The sequence below is a fragment of the Mustela nigripes genome, chromosome 13, assembly GCF_022355385.1.
Source record: "Mustela nigripes isolate SB6536 chromosome 13, MUSNIG.SB6536, whole genome shotgun sequence".
Classification (NCBI taxonomy): domain Eukaryota; kingdom Metazoa; phylum Chordata; class Mammalia; order Carnivora; family Mustelidae; genus Mustela; species Mustela nigripes.
Window position 1 is genome coordinate 82,284,178 of NC_081569.1, and position 21,654 is coordinate 82,305,831.

General features: G+C 40.7%; 1 protein-coding gene across 6 annotated transcripts in view; it reads left to right on the forward strand.

The window, feature by feature from the left end:
• The window catches only part of NPAS3 (neuronal PAS domain protein 3), an 841,582-nt gene that overhangs the window by 705,300 nt on the left and 114,628 nt on the right, over positions 1 to 21,654 (forward strand). For all 6 annotated transcript variants that reach the window (XM_059373060.1, XM_059373061.1, XM_059373062.1 and 3 more), the window contains one exon: positions 9,126 to 9,300. In XM_059373060.1, the coding sequence (XP_059229043.1) occupies positions 9,126 to 9,300 (175 nt within the window). The remainder of the gene's footprint in view (positions 1 to 9,125; positions 9,301 to 21,654) is intronic.

Genomic DNA, 21,654 nt, shown 5'->3' on the forward strand with positions numbered 1-21,654 from the left:
ATGCTTCCCACTGTCCCGGGCTTATGGAACACACTGCCCCTGCCCTTCTGTGGGTGCAGTTAGAACCCTATGGTGTCTTGGATTGCTCCCTTCTTGTCACCTGCCCTTTCTAATTTTCTTCTCTATGTAGAACCAGCATAGGAGTGGCCTTCCCAGACAGTCTGACAGGGAGTGACCAATGATCCTCAAATTACAACTTATTCATAGACTGTGTTGTGTTGTCATATAGTTTTGTCCTATCATTTAACTCTGCAAATGTTCACCCTGTCACTCCAAAGTGGACTGTAAGCTCCTGGGGGGTGGGTGGGAGAGGCAGGTGCTAAGTTTTAAGGTTTCTTTTTATGCCCATAATCCAAATCCAGTGTCTTATAGAGAACAAAAGACTGATAAATACTTGATTGACTGAAGTCTTTAAGTAGCAGGTAAAATCTAAAAATGCTGTCCTTTCATTCTAAAGACAAGCCTCTACTTCTATTTTGTATTCTCTCACACCTCTTCCCTTTAAGATCAGTCTCATGGTCTTCCAGTACTTCAGGTTCCTCTACGCCAGGGATTCTGTGGTTCTAGAGCAACAATATCCAGCAGAAATATGGTACAAACCACATGAGTAACTTTAAAGTATATGGTAGCCACATTTTAAAAAGTAAAAATAAGTAAGTGAGATGGATTTTAATAATTACTGTATTTAATCTAAAATATTTATATTATTGTATTCCATTAATTTTTCACACTGAGCCTGAATGAAACCTAGTGTCGTTTTACCCTCAGACCATACTCTAATTCAGACTATCCCCATATAGCTACCATATTGGACTGCCCAACTCTAGGGACTATTCATGGATAAACTCCAGGAGTGTATGAAACCCCTACAATAAAATGCTAAGTTCTGTGTGTTGTCACAGCATCTTTCTGGTGACACAGAAGAATAGAATTTATCAGATTCCCAAAAAGTTTTATTCCCCCCCACCACCATCAAACTCCCACCCTTGAACATCTTAAGAAACACAGCACTGCTTTTAGCCCATGGAATGACTCATTTTCTCTTCTTGCCAGTTCTATTTACATTCCCTATTCTAACAAGACTAACTCACAGTCTGTTATTAAACAGTTGTGAATTTAACTTATTCCTTTAAAATAGCACCTAGAGACTGCTCAAGGTATTGACTCATTTCATAGAAAATAACCTCAAACACTATCACAGTCAGCCCTTACAATAGCTAAAATAAAATAGAAGTATGGCAGGCTTTTTTCTTATGGTAATTCACTAGGAATAAATGATACATTAGACCCACGTGCCCACGTGGCTTTCAGGAAGTTCCCAAGATGCACTGAAATATGTCACCAGGAAATGTTCATTGGGTTATGAACTCCAGGTTAACTTGACACCAATTTTCTGCAATGGCTAAAATATTTTTGTATACCTCATCATTTTCTTGGATGAGATTTTTCAAGACCCCTCACAGTGACGTGGAGGAGGAGAGCCAGTTGTTTCAAAGACAGAAGCTATGGCATGACCTAAATCAAAGAAACCAAGATGTCAGTTGAACAAGCCCCTCCTTTTGTTTTTCTTTCTCTTACACATGACGTCTCTTGAGATATACAGATATACAGACAAATTCTCTTAAACCTTTCTGGTTTTGCTATTTTTTTTTTGTCATTCTTGTTCTTTTCCCAACAGCATCACTTAAACATTGGGACTTAGCTCCTGGTGAGGGCTTCCCTCGTAAAGTAACCCCTTTAAAAACAGTCGGGTATGACTAACTCTATTATTGTGCGTATGAAACATATCCAGAGTTTTAGTCAGCCACGTTGTTTTTCTATGACTAGAATAAAATAATCCTATGTTAACTTTCAAAACACAAATGGAAAAGCCAACTCCGTAATGACTATGTTGTCCTTCTCCATTTACCTTTCTTGAAAATAAAAGGACTGTTTCAAATCAAGGCAAAATTTTGATTTCAATCTTCTAAGCATTTTCTACTTTTTTTCTTATTCACATGACCAAAGAAGAAGGACAGAATTCACAGTAAGAGTAACAAAAACAATGAAACAAAAATGAAGATCTATTGATACTGCAGTGTGGCTATGCATAACATGCAGCTCCATGTGTATCTAGATTTAAATGACAAATATTGAACCATGTAAAATTTGAGGATAATGGATTAACTCTGCCAATAGCAAATGTTTTATGTTGATTGGGTTCCTTACTACCAAGGTAATGAAGGAGCTTTGAAAGTGACATCTTACTTTTGTTTGATCTTCAGAGAAGGGAGATTGACGTCAGTTTCTTTTTAAGATCGTTAATCCTTCTTTTTCAGCATCATTTCACTTTTGACTATGATGTAACCTCCAATTGCATCCTTTTTTTTCCTTCTCAGCACTGTGATAAATACTAAAAAGTTGACCCTTCCTGCTCCACAGACACTTTAAAACTATAGGAACCTTGTAAAGCAAGGTTTTAAAATTTCTTGATTTAGCCAATTGCACAAATCCCTGGGCTCGTTCCCGTGACATAATGTCCCTTCAGTATTACAGCATTCTCTGGGTTCTTCTTTCAATCAGGGTCTCCTAATGAAAGGAAAAGGATACTGACATATCAAAACTATTCAAAAATCCCTCCCTTCATAATATGGGGTGATGGAGAAATACCAGAACCCTAGGACCACAAGAAAAAAATAAAATACAGCATATAACTTATTTCTTAGGGAAAAAAATGGGGTAGACTTCAAAGTCTGGATCTGTTTTGTACCAGATATAGAAGTACTCAAATATGCTCAATTGTAGTCTGAATAATGACCCATCTAACACTTCTGAATATTTAATAATCAGTGTCTTTGATCAATTCAGCAGTTGGGAATGATAGTCATAAAAACAGCATACTGTTCCATACAACTGTGCCTAAATTCAAGGCAGTACCTGCAATCTGTTCTTTATTTCCTCTTGGGTCCCATTTTTCTTCTCTGAGAACTAGGAAATCCACTAGAATTATCTTCTGGCACTTCTTAATCAAAGTTCAGAACTGGTTATACAGTATTCTCTTTGCATACTGTGGTTGCATATTCTCAAGCCTGGCACTCCAAGGGTTCTAGAAAAGTATACCAAAAAACACCAAGGGAAAAGTACTTGGCCTCACTGATTCCCAAAGGACTTAAAATGTTTATTTCTGAAGATAAAATAAACATACGATATGGTATCTTTTAGCTCAAATTCTTCTAAGGGAAGGCTCTGTTAACATATCTGTAAGAAGAGAGTTGGATTCGTTTTCTTATTTGATGACATTGAAAGGATTTTTCATTCTGCCTCATCGTTTTGATGTAGAACCTTTCTTTCTTCTTGTTCTACTAATTTATACATGTATTTCTGTAACAGACCCAATGCTTTTATGCGTTTTTCTTCAGATAAGTCAGCAAATACATAGAATGAGACAGAGCAGTAAAGAACATCAAGTTTCTGTCAAAACAGTTCATAAATATTCAGTAGAGTTCTGCAATACGTAGGAAGTTATGAAGATGGCATTAAGATACCAGTAAATCCAAAGAAAACCTATGCTAATCAAGCTATCACATCTTATTATATTTTATTCTTTTATCACTTTATTATCCCTCAATAATATAAATGTGACCCCCAAAAAACTACAAATCCTAACCTGCCCTGCTGAGATAGAATTTCCTCCTTATCCTGGGTCAGGGTTTTCTATCCAGGGTCTTACAGTAGATCTGAAAGCCTAACCTGGGAGTTCATTTGCAAAACCACTTACCACTAACATCGTCCTCTCTCAGGTCTGACCTTCTATTACAATATGGCTGGCATCGCCTCTAGGAGTAAGGCCCAGATTCAAAGGACTCTGGGAAAGGGCTGAACCCATAGTGCCTCCGAGTCTTCCCAGGCAATCTCAATGCCCTCAAAAACTAAAAAAAAAAAAAAAAAAAAGAACAAAGAAAATCCTATAAAAGGCTTAGGAAATTGTACCTTAAATGGCAGTTTTGAATATTTTTGTGTGATAAAAATGAACAAGGTCTTATTCCTAAAATGGAAATATTTTTAAAAGGAAGAAAGAAATAGGTTTTATGATCTTTCTTCGTAAAAGTGTCTTTCTCATGTTGTTCCAATGTGGAGAGGACTGGAAACACTCCTGCCTGTTCTTCATTTATACGAAAGGAACCCTGGATGCAATGAGTTGCACTGTTAGTACATCGCTGTAGTTAAAAAGTATTTGCTCACCCCAGGGGGCCAAGCAAAGGCTATTGACATGCTTGCTTGATGTATGAAAAGACAAATTAGTCCCCCATCCTATCTACCAGCAGGGTACAGTGACCCTACATGGAAAAGTCAACTCAAACACTGTATAATATATTTACATTTTTTTTTCTGGGAAACTTCAGAGTTACCAAATCAACTGTGTCTAGTGTGCAAATTGCATGCAAGCTAACAGAATGTGAATTAACATTGAGGAAAGCCATGGTTTAGCTTGACTGTGCAGATGGCACTCCGAGTTACACTCTGTTCTGGGGGAATCCATGGCAGGTAAGCTTGAACGGGGAAACTCAGGGAGAAAGGAATTTAGACCAAATGCTCTTTCTGGATATGACTGCTCATTACCTATCGCCTGGCTCCTGCCCCTTGTACATTCTCAGTTTTCCAATATCTAAGCAGTGAGAGAGATCAGTTTCTCTATGTGTCACTCAGGGAGATAAGAGGGGGACCCAGTGAGCAAGTGTCCCTCCTTAGGTTAGAGAGTCCCATGGGTCTGTTTCTTGAGTTAAATAAACACAACATGGCTGGGGTTATTTTTTAGCACTACGTAAGGTGACTGGACTTACTAGAAAATGAAGAAGGTCTCATAATTGCCTTAGCATCCCACTTGCACCCATCAGAAGAACACAATGTCAAGGGGAGAAAGGCTATACCTTTCCATTATATAAATCCTAATCAATATAAAATGAAATTTCTCTGAAGCTCTACCATCAGTTTGAAGGAACGGTTAGGAAACTATTTTTGTGAAATTCTGTGAACATTTGGGTAACCAACCAGCCACAGTTCTGCCATAGATTGAAGAGAGAGGGTTATGGAAGTTGGCTGTGTAAAAGAGTGCCTTGAAACCTGTTCTTTCCCAGCATTTTTATAATCCTGTCCACAGTTAAATTCAGTTGGCTTTTATAGAAGGTGGTCAAGGTCTCCATGCATTGGACAAATATTTACTGGAAATAAATATATCATGTGCTCTATTTTAACTCACTTTATAGGTCAAATACTGTTATTATAATAACGTCGTGAATGATATAAAAGAACCAACCTGAACTTTTCTAAATCAAGCACAGATAAAGCAAAATATTTTGGGCCTAAATATCTTTCTCTTATTTTTTTTGGCAAACATTTGTGACAGACCTGCTGTGTAGGACACACTGGTCATAGTTCTTAGCAGGGACATTTTGGAAGACTTGGTAACTGAGGAGTTGAGGATATGTAATTAACTGTAGTAACACTGGATTGGAGCTCTATTTATTTTTCCTGTTTCAAGGTAGCATGAAGTCATGTGTGTCACCCAGTGAAAGATCCCCATTCTGGGTTCCTGCAGTGTACTTTGAGGTACAGAATTTAGTGACAGGTGAGTTCTAGCCGGGGTCTCTTTCAGCTCTAAAATCTAAGAAAGTAAAGCGAAAATCAGTGCGAGGAGCATGAAAAGGACTAGACAAACGTGAGAAGTGAGGAAGAGGAGGAGCAGGACTCCAGGCTCAAGAGACTTTTGTCCATCCCTAGGTCTACCTCCCTTTAGTATACCTGCTTTCGTGCCCTTTTTTGGCCCGAGAGTCTGAAGGCCGAGCATCCTCAGGCCTGGCGTTGGGCAGGCTGTCTGCCTCCCCCAGCTTCCTTCCACCCCCATGCTCCTGAATGGAAGTGGAGCTCCAGGGTGGTGAAGCTCAGAGGTCCCCACTCGCTCAGCCTCCCCGACTGCAGATGCACTCTCCGAGAAGCAGTAGGATGACAAGGCAGACTTGGAACCAAAATTTACCTCCACTGTTAGCCTCTTCTAGTATTCAAGTTCTTTTGTAAAACAGGACATCGGAACACTTGAAAAGAGTGGTATGAGAATTAATCCCAGAAAAGTATGGAAAGAACTCCTACACAGCAGTGGGGAGCTCCCCAGAGTATTACTCGGGTAGTTGGGTTTCAAAGCAGGCATCAGCCTCTGAGTAAAGCCAGGTCCCAAAGCCACCACCCAAACCATAAGATCTCCTCACCATAGTTACATAAGAGTACACGTGTCTGGGTGTCATCCATTCTTTTTTTTTTTTTTCTTTAAGATTTTATGTATTTATTTGACACAGAGAGAGAGAGAGAGTGGGTACAGGCAGGGGGAGCAGCAGGGAGAGGGAGAAGCAGACTCCCTGCTGAGCCCGATGGAGTACTGGATCCCAGGACCCTGAGATCATCGCAGTGCGAGCTGAAAGCAGAGGCTTAACCAATTGAAACATCCAGGTGCCCTGGTGTCACCCATTGTCACCCACCAAACGCTGTTTGGCGGAGGCAACAGGCATTGTGTTGTTTCTGTCTTAGAAAGTGATTTTCTCGGCATGGTTTCACTAGATTTTCAAAATCAGGCTTTGAGGCAGGTAGAGAAAGTCTTGTTTTCAGCTCAGCTCTCAGGGCCACTGCCTTACACAGTTGCCATGGAGGGATGCTCCAGGGGTGCCCCCCTCCATTAGCATACAGTGTGAGAGATGTCCCCCAGCCCCAAGTCCCACAGAGCAGCAGAACTGCCAGTGCCAGTTCCAAAAAGGAAACTGCTGCCCAAGGAGAGCCTAAGTGACACGTCCAAGGTCACACAGCAGAGGAGGAAGGGATTCTGATCTCCCAGTCAAGTTATGACCCCAGGAAGTTTGTGCTTTCTCCTGTGCCCTGTGACCTTGAGTAGAGCACACAGAGAGAGACTGGGATGGAATCAGACTCCCAGTGCCAGCCTTTTTGTCCAAGGTTAGACTCTGGAGTACCTGGCGGTAGACCCCTAGAGGACACTAGGGGAATGTGATGCGGCATGTCGCGCCTCAGTCTTGCTCTTGACGTGCTATATTTGGGCTGTTATATTATGGAAAGGAAATGCCTGCATCACCGAGCCAAGCAGGCTGTGGAGACAGCGGTCTACTCCTCTTCACCGCCGTTAGGACCAACTTCCATGAATATTCAGTAGCCGGCACCCCTAAAAAAATCTATTAATCTCCCACCTGTGTTGTCATCTTATCACAATCTGTGGTCTGTGCCAAAAGGCACATTGCAGTATTAAAGGAATACTCAGTGTTTGAGAAGTGACAGCAATATTAAAGTGCTACCATTGGACTCCCTGCAAAATGCCAGTGACTTCCTCATCTTCGCTAATCCCCAAACAAAATAACCATCAAGAAATATTAAAACACACATTTTATTAGTTTCATTTAATTTCTTAATTGCTCAAAGTCAGTTTACCCATTTATTGCTGTGTGAAATGCTTAGAGGCAAGGCGCACATTAAAGGGATTATTTCCATGTAATCCCTCCCTCCCAGAGGGTAGGAACTGATCACTTATGAATCCTGATTTACGCTCTGTAACAATATCAAACGGAGGAAATAGTTATTGTAAAATGATAGAGTCAGGAGCCGGGTAATACGGTAGGAGAGTGTAATTTAATAGCAAAGAGAAAGCACCTTATTTTCGGTAAAAGTTATGCGAGCCTTTTTCAGGAATAGCTATTAACCAAACTGAATTTAGCCTCCCATTTTTCTGGCTCTCCCCCTGTTAATTGATAGATGTTGAAGATGTGTAGCCCGTTACAATTTTAATCAAATGGTGTCTGGAAGTAGATGTGATCATTTTACTGGGACTTGGAGTTCTGGGGCTAATAACTGCTCTGGGTATTTCGCTCTCTGTGACAGTTCGCCCACGGCCAAGCTTCCTTCTTGGAAGAAAAAGACCACAGGCTCTCAGGTGGAATTTGGAGGGATGCCGCACATGACGCAGGAAAGGGCGGGGAGGGTAGGACGGAGTTCTGGGTAAATATCCAGCAAGAAACTTAGGATCTTCTGAACTTCTGGCACAGAGGGACATCAGATCTGGCCTGAGACCAGGAAACCCCCACCCGTCAGGGACCCCAGAAAGAGCTTTATCTTGTTCTCTTGTTGACCTGTCTGTCCTGGTCATAATACAGTGAACCCAGCATTATTTTAGAAGGGAAGAATTATACCATCAGATCACAGGAATCAGGCCAATCCGTTAGACAGCAGCAGAGACAGGGGCCAGGCCTGACAGCAGGGAAACAGGCCATCCCTCCCTGGCAGGCTGACCCTCTTCTGATCATTGATATTCACTCTCTACCTTTAGAATCCACCTGATGCTAAGAGTATACAAAATAAAACCTTTTCTTAAGGCCCTCAAGGAGATTTGTACCATGTCTCTTATTAGATTGAGGGCAAAACAAGCTGATACTAGCAGGAAAAAAAAATGGCTGGTTCAGACCCCAGCTGACCTCTCTTGCATGGAAAATTCTCCATATGATTACCGTGCTAATGAGTAATATTTAATGAAAACATTATGCCTTTGCATATATTTGTAAGCAGCCCTTCTTTCATCTAAATTTACATAGAAATAAGCTGAGATGTATAAATACACATCTTGGAATTCGGTGTGTTCTAAGGAAAATACTCATCCGCTATCTCCAGCTGTTTCTATACAAAGCCCCAACTTCTCAAGAAGAAAACCATAGAATTCAGTCAATCATGCGGTTGACACGAAACATGCGAGTATTTGATGATGCCTGGATAAAACAGCTGCACGCCAGGCAGGGTCCTCCACAGTCCACAGAATGTTTTGGCTTTATAAAGTAAACGGTGTAGGAGGGAAAACAAAACAAAACTGGGCTAAACAATTGCTAAATAAATACGTATCCAAAAACAAAAACAAAAAACCAAAAACCTTTCTCTTTCAACTTGAAGAATCCTCAGCATTTAAGGACAGAGACTCAGAACTGGGATTGGTTCTGGGATCTGCATCTTTCTGTTTCCTTTTCCGCTCCAGATCTGAATCACGGGGGTGCTGAAGTTGAGAGCAGAAAAGCCATTGACGCCATTCTCTCCCACCCTTTCTCTTCCCCCTCTAGGTGGAGCTGACAGGCAGCAGCGTCTTTGACTACGTGCACCCGGGGGACCACGTGGAGATGGCAGAGCAGCTGGGCATGAAGCTCCCGCCGGGGCGGGGTCTCCTCTCGCAGGGCACGGCTGAGGACGGAGCCAGCTCGGCATCTTCCTCCTCCCAGTCGGAGACCCCTGAGCCAGGTGGGAATTTATCCCGACGTGGGGGACGGTGGGCAGGACCTTTGCCAATGCTTGCACTCAAGTCACCGTGCGAAGAGACTATAAATAGGTCTAATGGTAGTTAACAATTCCGTGCAGCTTTCTGTCCCGTGCAGTAATTAAATAAGGAAGGGATTTGAAAATAAGGAGACATTTTAATAAGTATAATCCAGAGATCTAATTTCAGTTGAACAATACATAGAGAAGGCACTAGTTCTTTGAGTTCCCCTTTCAGATTACTAGAGGGAAAAGGTTCAGATTTGGAAAGCCCTCTTCCTTGTCTTGATACCGTGGCTAAATGTAGTGTATTTATTTATTACTCACCAAAATCTATGATAAATTCTTCTTGAATATTAGCTTGTAGAGAATTTAAAAATATTAGGGACTTACAGAAATCTTGGTTTCTTTTTTTTTTTTTTTTTTTTGGTAAGCATCAGAAGGTACTTGAAAGATGTGAACAGATAAATTAAGGCTAAAAAGAAAACAGAAATGGCTACATTTTAAACTGCCTTTCTACCCTCAGTATTTAATTAGATCAATTGTATAGAGGAATGAACAGAGGTGACATTCCTCATTGGGATTCCTTCCAGGACTCTTATAGACTTTGCATTCAGAATGTTCCCATTTTCATTGTGTTGTACTGATGATAATTTAAGTATTAGGGGAAAATCCATTTATAAATTAAACAAAATGACTTGATATCCATCAGTCCCCTAGTTCATCAAGCTGTTCAAACACGGGGAAGATTGGCTGGTCGGCCTGGGTCTTCCGAGAGCGCTGGTAATTAGATCTGCGAAGGATTTATTCTTTGCTGATTGGGGCTTTAAATTAATTGAAGTTCCACATTTGTGGTTTTGTCCTTTTTGTACTTTTTTAGAGGAGATATTTCATATTCTTGTGTGGTGGAGTGCTTGGCCAAGCAGCAGTGGTTTAAATGTTAATTTTTCTCATGAGAAGTTTAAGATTTTTAATGAATCAAGGCCTGATTTGAAGTGCAAAGTTTTATTTGCTTACTTGGGAAATTATTTTTGCACTCTTTAAAGATGCTTGTACTTTACTTGATATGTTGTTTTAAAACAGATTTTCAACACAAACTCATTTTATAGAAAGAAAAGTAGAAAACAACCCATCTTAAGATTAATATTAAAAGGATTCTAAGAAAATACTTAAATTTAACCTGCTTAAAAATAATCACAGTGTGTTTGCTCACGCAGATGGGGAAAAAAAACATATTTGGCTCTTTGGAAATATTTTAATTCCATCTAAAACCAATGCATGTTTCCTTGTGGAAGTTGACTGCAGTTTCTAGGGCATTATTCTACAGGATTGGTGAGTGTCTTTCTCCAGTGAGCACCAGGCATTAGAAGAGAGAGTATTGAAGACTACTCTTAACCATTTTAAAATGAAAATAATCGTGTTCCCAGGGAAGTCCTATCTTCTTTTATCATTGCTCACCAACGTCACTAAATAGATATGTCTGTGAGATCATTGAAACTGCATTTTCATCTTTTGAATATTCATACCTGAGCAGACTTGAGAAACAGCACATCAAAATAGTTTCTCACTCTTTCCTTCTGGAGATGAATTAGGAAACCTGGATTGCTAATACTCACTAATACAACACTCCATGTATAAGAATTCAGGTTTATAAAACCCTTGTGGTTTCCCTGACTCACTATCAAGCCTAGACAATCTCCAGTCTTCATTCAGGGAAGCCATCCCTCTATGTCAAAGCCAATAGCTAACCTCCCAGGCTCGGCTGGAACCACCCCAGTGGAACGCTCAGAAACCTCAAGGCTGCCTGTCAATGGCGAACAGCTCCGAGAGAAAAGTTCTCTGAATATGGAGCCAAAACCTAGTTTTGCCGTAACTTCTCCCCACTGATCCCAGGTCTGACCTTGGGGATCTCATTTCAGATCTACTCGTTCCTCTCCATCCACCCTCTCAAATACATGAAGCCAGATAAGACCAAATTCTCCCTTCCCTCCTGCCTTCCTTCTCCATTCCAGGTCAAACAGCCCTTCATCCCACAAACATTATGCAGTGGCATGTTCCTGAGACCCCCACCACCTTAGTCACCCACCCACGGCCATGCCTCAGTGTGTTCGTCACCCTCTAAGAGGATGGGTCTGAGAACACCGTGCAGCCCTCTGGGTGTATTCTGACTAGTACAAAACAGAGGGGCGGTCCCCTCTCTCGGTTTAGGTAACCGTACTTCTGCTAAGACAGCCTCAATTTGAATTAGGTCCTCTCGGCGGCCAGGCCACACTGTTGATTCATATCGAGCTTGATGGTTCCCCAAACACATGTTAAGGGTAACTTGTCACTTGGAAAAGACTTTGATCGGGAGAAAAAAAAAAAATTCACTGCCTGTAAACCAGTTCTGCTGGGATATCATAAGCTAGAGTCAAAATCAGACTGGTTTAAGATTGATTATAAGAACTCTGATCAATCCCCTGCCTTCCAGGAGGCTCCAGGATGCATAAAACATTTCTGTGCACACTGTTAGGAGGAGAATGACGTATATTCTTTAAAGTTACTCTGTCATTACTCTGTCGTGTGCTGAAGTATGATTGACAATTTACTTGGGCTTCCTTCCCCTGCTCTCCCAGCCTTCTTGGAATCATCCTAACTAGTAAAATTGAAAATTCTGCTTCCTACATTTCTTAACCACTGGGGCTCATTAGCAACAGTGGCATAAGAAAGGTTTCTCTTCCTTGATGAAGGGTATAGCTCTTACCATTACAAAATGTGAAACTTACTCTGCCTTAATGTCTGTAGCCTTGGTTCTTTTCGGTCTTAGGCTTAAAGGGCAATTAGATTGACTGCTTAAACACTGAAAAGCGGGGTAGGGTGCTACCTTTAACTAACACTGCTCCAAGGGAATTACTTTAAAAAGTCCAGGTCAGGCACTACATCCCAAAGCTGCTTATGTTTCTTAAAGGCTGAAAGAATTTTAACAGGATTTCCTAATTCTTAATAATACGAGGGGACATTTCTGAGGACTTGTTCATTGCAACATAATCTTTTAAACTCTGATGAAACACAGATTCTTTTTTAAATAATAGTGTAATTTTGTTGGAAAGGGGATATCAGTATGTGGTGATTATGAAAATGAAGGTATGGACTTTTCTAGAAGCCCTGATGTGTTCAGCGTAGCATTACTAAATGACTGAAATCTAAATAACATTTGGCATTATAATAAAAGGAAATAAGTGACTAAACCAGCCTAAAAGGCAGAGATACTGTGCCATAATAGGAATTCTCTTTCTCTGAACTGCCAGCCCTGTGATTGTCTTGTCTTGAACCAGTCTCGAGATAATGGGGCCGGGGGGAGGGGTGCGGGAGGGGGCATTTCTTGACTGTTGGAAACCCAAACAAATCTTTTACATGTATGCATAGTTATTCATAGTTTAGTCAATACAGGTATTTCTTTTAGAGAAATCTTATAGCAGGCAGAAGAAAAATACGTGGGTGGCCTTGTTTATATAGTTACAAAGTTCTAGAGTGTCTATGGAGGTCTAAACATTTTGAAAGAGATTGGGCTGCCCTGCAGCTTCTCACACCTGAGAGAGCACAGAGCCTCTGGAATGGGATGTCTGGGTGGTCCCTTTTTTTTTTCCCCTCTAGATCTGCATGTGTCTTTTCATTATTCTTAAATCTGGGGATTACAAGTGCTATACTCTTCTCTTAATAAATTTCAGAGCTGCACCTTTAAATGCTTAATAAATAAAAAAGTAGCTCTTTCAAGAAATCCTGGAAGAACTTTAAAAATCTCCTTATAGGGGCGCCTGGGTGGCTCAGTGGGTTAAAGCCTCTGCCTTCGGCTCGGGTCATGATCTCAGGGTCCTGGGATCGAGCCCCGCATCGGGCTCTCTGCTCAGCGGGGAGCCTGCTTCCTCCTCTCTCTCTGCCTGCCTCTCTGCCCACTTGTGATCTCTGTCAAATAAATAAATAAAATCTTAAAAAAAAAAAAAATCTCCTTATATTCCCTAGGTTAGGTCATATAATTGGGCTTTACTCCTTTTTTCTCCGCTAATTCTTAAATTAATTCATTCTTATTGTGAAACTTTAGAGAATGCAGAAAATAAATAAGGACCATCGAACATCCCACAACCCACAAATGACCACTGTTCATATGCATATATTCTATGCCTATCCTTCCAGATTTTCTGTGTATGTGTATATATATATATATATATATATATATATATATACACACATATATATATGTACATCTATATGGATGTAGTATGGGGGGGGGTCATCGTCTGCCTTTCTGAAATAAGATCATAACCTAGAGGCTTCTAGTAATCTGCTTTTCCACTTAACCTCACAGCAACTTTCCCTGTCATGTTTCTTACTTTAATATAAAACGTTCTTTCCGTCTCCAGTGGTTTGTTTCCCACGAGCTAACAATCAAGTCCCCACTGTAGGAGCACTGGCAGGAGTCATATACCTGGGTCCTGCTTCAGAGGGAACTCAGCCAGGACAAGAGGTTCTTACAGCTTATTGAATGGGTAGGAGCTCATAGAGAGAGAAATCAATACCGCACCAGGATTTAGACAATTTAGCAAAGCGTATGAGACAGTACTTTTGGTCAAGAATAACTACAGCAGCATGGTTAACCATTGATGGCCTAAAATAGAGGTTATCGTGCTCTGTCTAAAGTTTCAGACAGAGCTACCCTGTTACAGGGGGTTAAGATAATCGTTGTACAGTATGATCTTTATGCTATTATGCCCATTCTATGTCCTGAATATTTTAAAGACAAGCAAAATTGAAGCAGTTGATTCCTTGCCTGAATGGAAATAATCTGCATTTTCTCTTTTCGTGTCTGTGCCGTGGCAAATTTGATCAGCCCTCAATTTTACAGGAACGCAGTTCCTCTGAATTCATTAGATAGTTCCACAATAAGTGATATAATTAGACACATACATGTTTAGGAATAACAATAAAGAATGTAAAAACTTATCTGAGGATCAGATCATTATTTTATTTCAAGAACTGCTGAGATCTAAGATACACTTGTACCTTTAAGGGTGAATTATTTACAATCTAGTGTAGGGTTGATAGGGGTGGGGGACATTCTTTTTTTTTTTTTTTTTTTTTTTTGGTTCAAGTTTCCTATCAATGAACTGAATTTAGAAGTCAGGCAAGGGAAACCATCTTACTAACCCCACATCCAACCTCAGTCCCCAGACAATGTGACTGTATCTACAGCACTTTCTGCTGTACTGCAAATGTCAAACAGAAGGTGTAATGGATTTAATATTAGCGCTGGCCACGGTGTTGAGGGAGCTGTTAATAATGTCACTCCAGTTATTGATCTGAAGCCTTTAAAAATCAAAGAAAAGTGAGAGATCCCCTACTGGGGAAAGGCACACAGTGACTGGTTTTTATTGCCAATATATTTCTACATAGAGAGTGGCAACTTTCAGGAATTATGTTATCACCATTAATCTCGGTGAGATTTTTGGAGTCGTTATATGGTAAGATAATATCATGGGGACTGCTCTGCATGCTAATGCTCCAAGATCAGACCAAGATCTCGTAGACATCCGCAGAGCTTGCGAATGTGCACAACAACTGCAACATTCAAGTTGTCCACTGTACGACATTGATTAGCACTAGATTTACTCTTGGTGGCAATGTTGGAACTACCGGAAGTATAAAATACAAACTCTGGAGTCACTAGAGTGAGCTGCACTCTACCTTGGTCTTTCTAAAACTCTGACCATGAACCATGTAACCACAAACCACGCAGTGACACACTTGAGACTCAGATGAATTTCATTCTCAACACTTAGTGTACCTTTTCAGGAAGCAGCTAATCCTTCCATCTAAATGGCAGTTTGTATGCAGGGAAATTCCTGCTTTCCGCGGTCCCCAACTAATAAATGAAATTAAAATGTATAATTTATGTTGAATGTTTATCAAACTGTAAACACACATTTAATTCCTTTCCATATTCATACAATATAAGCAAAGATAAATCCAGCAGATAATGCACCACAGTTATCACTGATGGACTGAATATTAAATGCATCTCTCCTATACCAGTAATCCAGACTAGTTCACGATGACCCAACCCTTGCTTGGCCCCGTTAATACCCATGTGTGCATGTATGAGTCAAGTCTAGCAGTCAGAAAGCAGCCTAAAAAAACTAGTCTTTTCATAACCCAAAGAGATCACCATTTATGCATAAACCCAGCTTTTATACCAAAAAAATACATATGCAAAATCATTTCCCTTAGCTATGTCACCGTTATTTTGAAACGAAATAGAAATTCTCTTTTGCTGCTCCTGAATGACGATGACTCATCCACCCTAAAAACAAGCTGATGCTATTCCAGAGACTGCCTCGTCCAACTCGGAGTGCTTCCTGCACCTCAAAAACACCACCCCAGGGCAGGACTATTTTTCTCCTGCAGAAAGAAGGCTATTTTTAAATGTTACTTTTATCCCCAGCTATGATAAGCAAGAGCGTCCTGAACAGCCACAGGAGGGAATCTGTATTTTCCAGAGCTCTCTTCTGGCATTCGAGATGTAGGCACACATCACCTTAATTGGTGTGACCTTGTCTGTGTGTGATGAGGACATTTCAAAGTGACCTTACACTTCTAGGATCGCGCGTGAGGGAGCTCAAAAAAAGGTAAAGATCTTGTTTTCTCTCCAGGCTGTGCTGGCCTGGGACCCGAGCTCTGCCCTTCCAGGCCAGCTCCCAAGTCTCATGGCTGCAGAGCATGGCATCCTTTCTGGGCTTGACACCCTGACCCGTCAAAAGCATGCTGGTGACTCACTTAGCTACCGGAGAACAATGTCACTTTTGTTCCCAGAGGAGATGTTGGATCTCCCCAGGGTTCTTCTGCATGCCATTCTGAAACAAACTTTCTCTTCCCAGAGTTAAATCACAGTGGTTGCAACTCGGGAGGAAAAGAAGTACAGCTTTTATATAAATTAATATCATGGTATTTAAGGGGTGGCAAATGGTTTGTTCAATAAAAGAAGCATAGGACTCGTATCAAAATACACAATAGTCTCACTCCATTTATATGTAGCATTTTTTTCCTAAACCTTCTTCTATTGAAGGCTTAGAAGTTCAATTTTTTCAACCCATTATTTTTAACAGTTATTTTATATAGCTTTCTAGGTCATAATTTTGACTTCTCTTTACCTATGGTGATAAGGGGTGCATTTTCAGAGTTTCTAAATGAAACCCAAGATGACTTGTTAATGGATGACCTGTCCCTCTTCATTAAAACAAAGCAGCAAAAGAGTGGTTGTCTTTGGCATTGGATGATTACAAATTATAGATTCTATTTCTCTAACTCTTGCCTTGAACAAAGCACAAGTTATTTGCTTTTAATACATATCGCTGCACTGAAATTTCATCCCTAGCCAAATTATACCATTCTGAATTCTTCATCTGCACTAAACAGCAGATTTCTGAAGGATCCGTTACCTGGCATTGACTGAGCATTGCAGGGTGCACAGATCAGAAGAGGCAGAACTGGCTGGAAACCATTTCCACCCCTAGTGAGCAATTTACTCATGATTGCTTGGGGAAAATACTGGAAATATTGCTTCTGTGTAAAGTTTGCAACTTCCAGTCATCAGCTCCTTGCCAAGCGGTTATTCCCGAGCACAGCGTTAGAAGCAAAGCATGCTCGAGCCACTGCAATGCGTGCTCGAGCCACTGCAATGCGTGCTTGGGCCACGGCGACACGGCTGGTGCTCACATCCTGCCTGGAGTGCGCAGAGCACAGAAGCCACTAATTACAGGAGTTAATTCACACGCTGTCCCTCTGAGGCAGGTCAGTGTGTTATCCTTATTTTACAGATGGGGAAGCAGGGAGGTTATTGGGGGGAAGTGATGGAAATTCCAAGTGGCTTGCCCCAAACTACACAAGTTTTTCAGCAGCTAAGAGTAGACTAAAGGGTATAATATGAGGGTTGGAGTAAGTACAAAGCCTAGGAACTGGATGGAAAAGGAGACAAAACCTTGATAGCAGACCTCCAAGCAGACCCTGGAGAAGAATTTTTTCCAAGAGCCTTCGGGCATCCAGAGAGAAACTTCACTACCCCCTTATGCACATAGTGCACATAGTTCATTGGCTAAACTCTATTTTTGTTAAATATAGAGTCTCTCCCTTAGAACTAAAATCCTCCACCTCATCCTTGATCCTTCCTTCATCCCTGCACTGAAACTCCTCACACCACAGAGAACAGTAGCATCTGAATCAATTATAGGCAAAACTCAGCCCTGAGTCTCTTGGTCTCCATTAGCTGCCTGCCTTCTCAGCCAAGAGCACAGCCAAAATTATCCCTGTGCATTTGACCTCCACTCTGCCTTAGGCTCTGGAAAGTTTTTCCAGGCTCTTCCTTTCAGAACCAGCCTTCTAAGACAGGCATGATGTGGGAAAAGAACCAGAGGAACGATAGGGTCCATGAGGACCCTATCAGGAATCAGTCCTGTCCTCCTGGAGGTATCTGCTCATGAAACACAATCATGGTTTCTTGGGACCCATGGAAAACACCACCTAGCTTGAAACTGTGTCTTTTCTGTAGTCGTTATTAACTAGAGTACAGTACATGAATTCTTATTCAAGAATTCATATTAGAGATACGATACTAGAGGTTCTATAGACTATTGAGGAACGTCTGTCGTGTGTCAGACGTTATACAAAGCACAGAGGAAACAAAGATAGAGCTCCTTGCCTTCTAGGGGCTGACCATCATGTGAGGGGAACAGATTATTCACACAATACAGAAGTGTGGTGATGACAATGAGGACACCATAGTGGATGGGGAAGGCAGCACTGTCTTACAAGCCACTGCTGTTGGCAGTCCCGGGGGAACTGTCTCAGGTTAGGAACGTCAACCCTGAAATTAACAGCCCAAGAGCCAAGAGTATTGCTTCTTTGGGAGCAAGTTGATTTGACATGCCCAAACACACATAGACCATGACTGTCAGGGACTCTGATGCACAACGTCAAGGGTTTTGGGGTTGTCTTCTGTTTTGTTTTGCTTATTTAATTAACCTAGAAAAATGTCTGCTGCATGATAGGTTCACAGGAATATTAGTTCCTCTGATGATTGATCTTTTTGGCTCTGTAGGAATGTTCTGAATGGGAGGTGCTTCCAAACTATCTCCCTTCTACTGATTTCATTAACAAATTCAGGAAATGCTAGCTTGGAAAATTTGTACTGACTCTTTTAGCTTTTTCTACCCAAGGTTTAACTTACTGCAACTACTCTAAGAACATTAATGATGATATTAATAAATATCTTTTACTATGTTTTATCTCTATATAACAATTACAAGAGTAGGCATGTTTAAGTAATGTATTTCTTACAATGACCCTTGGCCAGAACTGGGGATAGTAAAGAACTTGACTCACATCACAGTGGACTATGGCCCCAGGATTTGAACATGGGCCATGTGTTTTGTTTTGAGAACTTTGCTGGGTGCTTGCAGAGAATGTGAGAGGTAAAAGATAGGACACCTGCCCTTAAAAAATTGATCATCCTCAGTAGAAGACTTAGACACAACAGCCAGAGGAACAAGAATAAGAATAGTGCCACTACCCTCAACAGGGGCATAAAAATGACGAGCGGTGTAAGAAGTCAGAGAGAGGCTCAGTGACTATAGGTGACTTTGGTGAGGAGGGAGCAGTGGCATGTGCTGCATGAAAACTGACCTAAGAGCAAAGAGGTAGGATGATCTACCGGGGGAATCGTCCCAAGTGGCCCAATGGGATGCATTTGTGAGGCAGAGAGAAGCCCAGTCTTCTCACTGAAGCAAAGGTAAATAAATGCCCATCTAGGAGGGAGCCAGATCCTGGAAGAGCTGGAATGCCAGGGAAAAGCAACTGAGAATCATAGGAGATATTCTGGGTATAAATTACTAAACAGAGCAATAACCCAAAGAAACATCATTTTATCACTTAAAAGCAAATACAAAAAACAAACAAACAAACAAAAAAAAAAAAACAAAACAAAAAAAAAAAGCAAATACAAAAATAAATTTTGATTTTGGAAGGATCCTCCCTTGTGGGTCATCTTATATGACTACTGTGGACTCCTGAATCCCTTATACAACACAACTACTAATATTTATTGAATGGTCACCTAGTGTCAAACACTCTGTTGAACCTAGTGTATACATTGTCTCATTCATGCCTCACAAAATACAGTGAGGAAAGTATCATTATTTTCTCCACTTTACAGATGAAATAAACTGAAAAAAATTTAATGTGGAAAAATCACACCGTTAGTGGTAGTAGTAGGTAGACAGCCTAGGAAGTGAACCCAAGCAGTCTGACATCAGAGTTCTCATCCTTAACCATTTCATCGAGATGTTTTTCAATATCTATCTAAAATAGCTGTCCAAACCCTGAGACCACATCCTCCACCCTTCCCAGGCAGCTCTGACTGTTAGAATGGTCTCCCCACTGTCATGCTGATTCCTGTCTGTAGGTAACTTATGTCCACTGGACTTGATACTTGATCAAGTCAAGAGTATGCAGGATGTGTTGAACAGAGCAGACTGGAAATAAAGGAAACCATTCAAGAGGCCATTTTTTACATCCAAAAGTAATGGGTAGGCTTGAGAGGACATACTGAACAGACTTGCAACAGAAGAAATGGTGATTTGGACCTAAGATAATAGAAAAAAGTTAGAAATGTACTTATGGTCAGCCTTTAGCCAGGAGCTAATAGTGGTTAATATTTTAGAAATTATGCAAGTCTCAAGCTTTCACATGATTAGGATTGATGATACCATCTGTCCACTCTTTTTCATCAACTCATAATAAAATCTGGAAAAATTTGAAAATTACTAAATTACATATGCTATTGATCATAAAATATTAAGATATAAATTCCCTTAGGGTTCAAAGCTGTTCCTATCTATGGTTTATTAAAGTGTATCATGTCCCTTTGATAAAATATCAGTCTACTGGTCAGTGCTGCTTACTTGTCAGGGGATTTCCTCTCTAGACAAAATTACCAGAAAGAGCAACGGTAAAATTAGTGACATCATAAAGGATTAAAACTCTGCTTTCCTCTGTCCAGCCATCTGTTTATTAAATGGAGTGAGTATTGATATTGGAGGAGAATCAAAACTATCTTCTGATCCCCTAAATTACTGCTAGTCCAAATGAGGCAAAAATTGATATAATTGATAACATAAAAATGAATTAAAAATCTGACTAATATTTAGAGAAATACCTTCCATTTCACAAAACTAATATGAAAGTCTAAAAACATAAGCCCGGTACTCTAAGATTTGAAAAACATTCACTCATTCATTATTTTATTCATTCAGTCATTACTTATTGCATGTCCATGGGTCAAGCCCTGTTCCAGTTCTTGGAATATACCAGTTATCAGGAGGGTCCCTGCTCTCACAGAACTTATATTTCACATAAACTAAGTGATAAAAAGGAATCAAAAGGATCTCTATAGAAAGATTCAGTTTATAGATGTCTCCATTTTATAAACAAGAGGTAAACTTATACATCAATTTGTAACGTACATCTTGGCCTCTGCTTTCTAGAATGCAGAGCTGATACAGATTCTAAGCCCATACTTCCAAAATGTGCTCCTTATCCTACCTGCCCTTGTGAGATGTTCTTTGTAATAATATACCCAGAAAAGCATAGGGAAAAGCTTCGTAGCCTGTCTTCTCCTTGGAGAGTAGCAATGAGCATTAATTGAATGAACATTTGAAATTTCTGTGATCAATAATAATTCCTCTTTCCTAATTTATTTGACCATGGGAAACTTTTTTTTTTTTAAGGAGAGAAACGTCTAATGCCCAGAAACACATGATTAAGCCCATGATCTTGTTTCCACCAGCTAGATGCCACTCTTTCCCATCCATGCCTGTCCCTTCTTCCAAGACACTCCTATGCAAGCAGGATCACTGTCGAGCCACTCAGCTTAGAAGTCAAATTATCTAGTTCCTGGGGCGCCTGGGTGGCTCAGTGGGTTAAGCCGCTGCCTTCGGCTCAGGTCATGATCTCAGGGTCCTGGGATCGAGCCCCGCGTCGGGCTCTCTGCTCAGCAGGGAGCCTGCTTCCCTCTCTCTCTCTCTCTCTCTCTGCCTGCCTCTCCATCTGCTTGTGATTTCTCTCTGTAAAATAAATAAATAAAATCTTTAAAAAAAAAAATTATCTAGTTCCTTTGATAGCTCTCCCAAGGAGCTCTCATCAGTCTTCAGGATGCCCTTCAAGCTTTCCTAAAGGTGAGATCCTAGGTCAATCTAACTCATAATCAACTAAAGTTTTAAGTCAAGACCTGACTGCTCCAAGTTTCACCACTTTTAG